The following is a 6,972-nucleotide window of genomic DNA, read 5'->3' as shown; positions in this document are numbered from 1 at the left end:
GAGAGCTCTGTGACCCTCCCATAGACAGCGATGTAATTACCACGATCAAGGTCCAGAAACGTAGCAAGGAGATCGGTAAAATAGTCCATGTGACATCAGTGGTTCAACCGTAATTTTACGAAGCTATGAGAATACTTTTTGTAGCAAAGAAAACTAAAATAACGACTTTATTCAACAATTCGTCTCCTCCGCGTCACCTGGTGCCATTTTGGAGAGTATCAGCTGAACGAAAACAACATATCTGCGTGACGCAGCTGACACAGAATAGCATACGCTGTTTGCATTCAGTGGATATTCTCCAAAATGGCACCAGGCTGACTAGTATATGCTTGCAATGACTGTTTCGTGCAGAACTGAAAAAAAGAGACCTTTTTGTATTCAAATGAATGACTAAATAGGAAAAACAGGTAGTGTTTATTGATGAATACATGATATGGAAAAAAGTGCAAGTTTATACTTCACGAGTTGATCTACATCACCTCACAAAGGTACCACATTCACTAAAGGCACACCAGACAAATCCAGGCATGAAAAAAGAAAGTTAAAAGTATGCTAAAGTCATAGTCTCTAAATGTGTCAATTTGAAGGAAAGACTCTCTCTTATGAGCAGTTATTTGAGCTATAATAAATGATAAGCACATAATTTTTTTTTGGCAAAGACAGGTCAATTTTGGTTAAAAATAAAGAGGTCATATGATGCGATTTACATTTTTCCTTTCTCTTTGGAGTGTTACAAGCTCTTGGTGCATAAAGAAGATCTGTAAAGTTGCAAAGACTAAAGTCTCAAATCCAAAGAGATATTCTTTATAAAAGTTAAGAGTCAGCCACGCCCTCCTAAAACGGCTCGTTCTAACACGCCCCCACAGGTCTACCTCACTATGTGGGAAGATTTGCCTAACGCCGCCCAAATGTTCACGCAAAGAAAGAAAGCGTAACTTTTATTCTCGCTGTAGTATTGTTGTTGCCGCCGCCATGTTGGGAAGCCGCTGTGTGTTTCGTTGTGAAAGCGAAACTACTTTGTTTGGCCTTCCAAAAGAGGACACGACTAGAAATCAGTGGTTAAGTTGTATTTACAATACTGTTCCAGAACAGTTTAACCCAAATATTCAGATGTGTGCAGCGCATTTTATGGAGGACTGTTTCCTGATCCTGGGAGAGTAGACTACAATGCCGGCTGTTCTGACTCGAAGACTGTAAGTACGTTTTTTTATATTTAAAGAGTTTTTATATTTTATATATATAAAGCGAGTTTTTTGGGCAGTGTAGAGTAGGGCTTGTTGTTTGTCATTTCTCAGATCACAAATGCAGACATGGTTTTATGTTTACGCGGCGCGATGCAACGCAACGCGTAAAAAGACAGTATAAGTCATTATAATCCATAATTATGTCCCCACTGGATGCAACGAATGCCTCGTTTATAATGGGTTTTCATGTTTTTGAATCATCGCTCCGGCCTGATGGCATCATCATAATATAGTAAGGGGCGTAACATTTCCGTCACACGCTTGAGGTATTCGGCCAATCACAACGCACTGGATAGCTGGCCAATCACAGCACACCTCACTTTTCAGACCGATGAGCTTTGTAAAAATCGACGCGTTTCAGAAAGGCGGGGCATAGAGGAGAAACAATAATGTACAGTATGTGGAAAATAATGTGTTTTTTGAACCTTAAACCGCATAAACACATTTCATTACACCAAATACACAAAATAATGTTTTTTTAGCAGCATCATATGACCCCTTTAAAATTAATACTACTTAAATATCATTTTAAACAAAGCATTTGCATTTAATTTATATATCCTCAAATTATGAATTGAAAAGTGACACAAAACCTAAGCAGTAACTCATAATTTGAATGTCAGTCCTCTTGTACATAAACAGTGTGTGTTTGTGTGTGTGGGTCTGTCACTGGGCAGCTTTAGCCTCCACCTCATTGATAGACACAAAGCATGGTCGTCTGCGCACCCTCCTCTTTGTGTTGTGTTTGGGGTTTCTTTGATACATATCTGTAAAAATAGAACAGTCAAATACTTACAAATAATATAATATAAAATAATATTTTCAATGACCGCAGGAATCCTGTTATATGTGTAGTACCTTGGAAACTGACATAGTAATGCCTATTTCCCTTAATGACAGTAACTTCTGCATTGTTGTCCTCCTGAAATGCTTTCTCCAGCTCTCGGGAAGTTACAGACGTCACACGTTGCTTGTCATCCTAAAGAAAAAAGATTTTGAAACCAAACCACAACCTGACCTTAAATTTCTCTCAAATGAGTGTATGTTTGCAATCCAGTCTCACCGGCTGACCGTACTCTATCCAGTTCTCATGATCTCCTTTGTAGTACCAAATCCACTCTGTTGTCAGGATGTAGTGTGCGGGTTTAGAGACGGAAGAGACCGTTGAGAGTCGGCGCACAGGGTCATGGTTCCTAGTCATGGACCCAAAATACACCGGCCTCGAGCCTGGACTAAATTCAAGAGAAGCAATCAGTGTCATTATAGTCAACTAAAACTAAAACCATAAACATTTGTTACTTGAAATAACAAAATTTTTCTGAAATATATTAAAATATAGATTTATATTTCAGCTAGTTGCCAAGGCAACTTGATGTACTAAAATGACTCAAATAAAAATAAATAAATAAAAAACTATTAAAAATGACAAAACACATAACAAATTATTGAAACTTTAACTAAAATTAAACAGAAAAAAACAAAAATAATCCAAAATATTGAGAAAAACTATAATAGTATCTCAATGATACTAAACTCACACTGGAAAGGATAGAATAGGGAATGATGTAAAAAATAAACAAATAAATATTTTTGCACGGCTAATGCAATATACAATCAGTTACAATTTTTTATTTTCTGATATTTTTGTTATTCAATTTCAAGAGAAAGCCCATAAAAAGCAATAAATAAATGATCAAATAATAAACATACAACCCCCATTAAGTTCCCCAATTAGAATAAAAATAAAATAAACAAAATAACAATAAAATAGCAAAATATAAATAGTGCTGTCAAACGATTAATCGCATCCAAAATTAAAGTTTTTGTTTACATAATATTTGTGTGTGTACTGTATATTTATTATGTATATATAAATACACACACATGCATGTATATATTTAAGAAAAATGTTACACATATTAAATATATTTATATATGATATAAATTAAATATTGTATATTTACACATATAATATATATATATGTAAATATTTTCAAAATATATGCTGCATGTGTATTTATATATACATAATACACACACATATATATTATGCAAACAAAAACGTGTATTTATCGCGATTAATCATTTGCCAGCACTAAAAAAAAATGTTAAGCCAACACATGCATGTGCATTTGTACTGACCTGTGTTCATTCTTTGGGTCACAGTAAGCTCTCTCTATTTCCTCCATGTTTCTCAAATCCCTCCAGCCTTTCCCGTCATCAACCTCCCATTTGTATGGAAGATTAAAGTGGACAAGAACGCACTGGTCTGAAGCAATAAAACAAAACCATTTGAACTTAAATCTAATGTGAATGGCTTAAAGAAAACGAGATTAGCAGAGGTAACGTGGATGAAATGGACACCAACCCTGGAACTTGCATTTCCGTCTTATGAAGTGGAGACAGATTTCATTCTTCTCCATCTGAGCAGCCGGTTTGACGCCTTGATCAGATATCAGTTCTGAAATGTATATGAATATGTATGTATAATATGAATTACTGTATATTTAATATGTGCAAACGAATATAAGTGGCACTGCTTACCACTGCTTAGAGTTTGTGAGTTGAGGCGATAAACGTTCTGGTAGATGTAGGGCAGGTCATGGATGATGTCACCCCCGAGACCACGTTCCTCCAGCATCCTGCAGCTGTGCTCGTCGATACTGTGCAGCCGTTTGCACTTGGGCCCGAACAGGCAGTCGTCTTGCACAAAGTGCTGACAAATGTGCACCTTAGTGCAGCGCTCCATAAAGGTACAGGCCCCGAAAAGCCCTGTGCCTTTATTATAGTGAGCACACACCTGTGTACATACAGCATGAGGTGAAGTCTTTAAACATCAGACTTACACTACCGCTCAAAGACATGTTTTTGAATGCTCACCTAGTCTGCATACATTTGATCAAAAATCCTGTAAACGGTAATACATTGTGAAATATTATTACAATTTAAATCATATTTTAAAATGTAATTTATTCCTGTGATGCAAAGCTGAATTTTCATCAGTCTGTCGCGTGATCCTTCAGAAATCATTCTAATATGCTCATTTGCTGCTCAAGAAACATTTCTTATTATTAGTGTTGATAATTCATATTCAACAATGTCTATTCATCAAAGAATCCTGAAAAAGGTATCAGCTTCCATAAAAATAAAGCAGCAAAAACGGTTTTCAACATTGATAATAATTATAACTATTAATAATTGAGCACCAATAATAATTTATAACAATTATGCACCAAATCAGAATGATTTCTGAAGGATAATGTGACACTAAAGACTAGAGTAATGATGTTGAAAATTCAGCTTTGCCATTATAAATACATTTTTTGAATATATTGAAACAGAAAATATTTATTTTAAATCAGAATAATATTACTGTTTTTACTGTATTTTTGATTAAATAAATGTAGCTTGAAGAGACTTCCTTCAAAACAAGTTTAAAAATCATAACGATTCCAAACTTGAGCGGTAGTGTATATGCAAATTAAAATTTTCAAAACCACACATGCATTTATTAATAACTAAAGTAAACAAATGAAATGCCTTACAAATACAGTGAAACTTCTAGAATAAACCAGTGCATCACAGTGCAACATTCTACTTTACCTGTTTACAGGACATTCTCCTTTTTTTTTTTTTCTTTCTTTCTTTTTTTTTGTTTTTTTGTTTTGTTTTGTTTTTTTGTCCAAACCAAACTGGAGAAACACACTTAGGTCACCTGAAGATCTTAGAACCATCTGGAACTCTTCATCCTTAACGCGGACCACAATTCTTCTCAATTTTTTTTTTAAGATTACAGGCATTTGACTGATGGTACTGATCAGACTGCACCTTATCCAGGATATAATGCAGAAAACACGCTCCTTTTGCGTTCTGATGGACTAATTACATACTCAAATATTCAATTACTTCATTGTATATTTGGGTGTAACCAGATGCTGATTCAAGCATGCCAGAACAAACGTCTGAGCGTTTACATGAGCTCTGTTCTACCCTGAAAACTTCTCGTAACTGAGCGCGCAGCGAAAGAAACGAAGGAGGGCATTTCAAACGGCAGGGGATGTACCTGGAATGCAGAAATATCCCAGTCATAGCATGATTTAGGCTTCGGGGAGGAATTCTCTCATGAGAATGGAGTCCAAAATACATTTAGGTGGCTATTTTAGCCTTCCTGTGTGCATTTCCTCACCTCTGGCAGTAGGGCAGGGTCATTCTGGAGCAGAAGCAGGAAGAGATCATCCTCGTTCAGTTCATGAAGTGTACATTCCCGCAGCAGGGGATAGTTATGCTGTGACTGGATATCATGGGAGAATTTACACTCCTTCCTGACACACACAAACACATAAGCAAATAATGATTTTTGGGGGGCTCTATATAAGTTCCATATATTCATTTGTGTAAGAGGTTGACTGATATTGCTTTTATATGACTGATACAGATTATTTTCATGTATAAATATGTAATAACCAAAATGCAGAAATGATTTTTAACTGTTTTATCACTGCTTTTTGAGACAAAAATAACTAAATTATCATTATACTTAATATTACACTTAAAACGTATGACTATTATTATTATGAAGTTATTATACCATTGAATAGCATTGATGGGTGTTATTATTATTATTATTAATGAAACGTAATTCATATTAATAATAGCTATTATTATTAATATTAATGACTCTTCTACATAATAACGTAGAAACTTGTAATTAAATCGTTTTATTATCACAATAGTTTCAAATGTGGAAAATAGCCATTATAAATAAGTAGGTGTGGGCAAACTTTTAAAAAGTAGCGTATATGTTCAAAGCAGCAGTGTACACAAAATAATTTTAGATAAATTAAAGCGCATGCAAAATATCAATGGGTCTTACAGAAATTACACGAGTTATGAATTTATTCTTTTTCGTGACACTAAACTCTGAACTTACATGATGACAGCTAATAGCTGTTGTTATTTATAACTAAGTATATCGATTTAGTCTTGTATTAATTATTATAATGGGCATATATTACACTAGATATCCAGATGTTCTCCCAACCTTACCTTCCTTTTCCATATCTGCAGTTCCCGTAAACGTAATATTTGCACAGATGTAAATCCTGGCACTCGTAACATTCATTCTTGGAATATTTCTTGCAGAGTCTCAGAGATGTTTTGGCGACGACGATGCAGTCAGACTCTCCGTCCTCTGTTGTGGGTTTGCTCTGGACCACTGCGAAGCGGGCGCACTTCTTAACGACATACCAGAAATCCTCCTCGGAGACATCAAAGCGCTGGAGGACCTTGTGGTGCAGCTGAGATATTTCCATAGAGCCTTTATTGCTGCATAATACGCTGGTCGCATAATGTATGATCCGAGAGTAGCCCGACATGTCTGCGCAGACCTGAGACCACTGTGTAGCGTTGTTATTAATAGTACAGTTTCTATTCTGCGTTTCTACAGAAATGAAAGCGGAAACTGTGAAAGCCGTACGAGTCAATGCCAAGTCCCCAATGCCAGTTCTTTTCAAAATAAAAGTCGTTCACCCACAGGATTCGAGAATGGATAGATAGATGTAAAATGGATATATGTTCACTTCACTCTAAATAGAAAACGTGTCTATTCTAATAGTTGTCATTTTTATAATAGTGCTTCACATCCTGTGTTGCAGCTTTATAGAAATTTTTATAGAAAGTTTAGTAAGCAACATAAAGGTACAACGTACTAGAATAGAATAGAATAGAA

The 6,972-nt window shown here is 35.4% G+C and overlaps 1 protein-coding gene across 1 annotated transcript; it reads right to left on the bottom strand.

The window, feature by feature from the left end:
• Nucleotides 1-1,745: 1,745 nt before the first annotated feature.
• On the bottom strand, nt 1,746-6,759 carry LOC107592257 (poly [ADP-ribose] polymerase 12-like). The gene is made up of 8 exons (XM_016281673.1): nt 6,291-6,759; nt 5,431-5,566; nt 3,789-4,044; nt 3,613-3,705; nt 3,387-3,513; nt 2,308-2,476; nt 2,103-2,223; nt 1,746-2,011 (listed from the first exon to the last, which is right to left on the bottom strand). The coding sequence occupies exons 1-8, from the start codon at nt 6,617-6,619 to the stop codon at nt 1,911-1,913; spliced, it is 1,332 nt and encodes a 443-aa protein (XP_016137159.1). The 5' UTR covers nt 6,620-6,759; the 3' UTR covers nt 1,746-1,910.
• Between the last annotated feature and the right edge of the window lie 213 nt (nt 6,760-6,972).

The sequence above is a fragment of the Sinocyclocheilus grahami genome, unplaced genomic scaffold (genome assembly GCF_001515645.1).
Source record: "Sinocyclocheilus grahami isolate Dianchi unplaced genomic scaffold, SAMN03320097.WGS_v1.1 scaffold151.1, whole genome shotgun sequence".
NCBI classification, from domain to species: domain Eukaryota; kingdom Metazoa; phylum Chordata; class Actinopteri; order Cypriniformes; family Cyprinidae; genus Sinocyclocheilus; species Sinocyclocheilus grahami.
The sequence above is the reverse complement of the archived record's forward strand: the minus strand, read 5'-3'. Positions and strand labels throughout refer to the sequence as shown.

What these genes read in the sequence shown, in the direction of transcription:
- LOC107592257 (XM_016281673.1), bottom strand. Translation starts at nt 6,619, where the DNA reads ATGTCGGGCTACTCTCGGATCATACATTATGCGACCAGCGTATTATGC. An exon ending in ACCCTGCCCTACTGCCAGAG is followed by an intron (nt 4,045 to 5,430) that starts GTGAGGAAATGC and finishes GTATGTACACAG; the next exon opens with GTGTGTGCTCACTATAATAA. An exon ending in GACCCAAAGAATGAACACAG is followed by an intron (nt 2,477 to 3,386) that starts GTCAGTACAAAT and finishes TCTTGAATTTAG; the next exon opens with TCCAGGCTCGAGGCCGGTGT.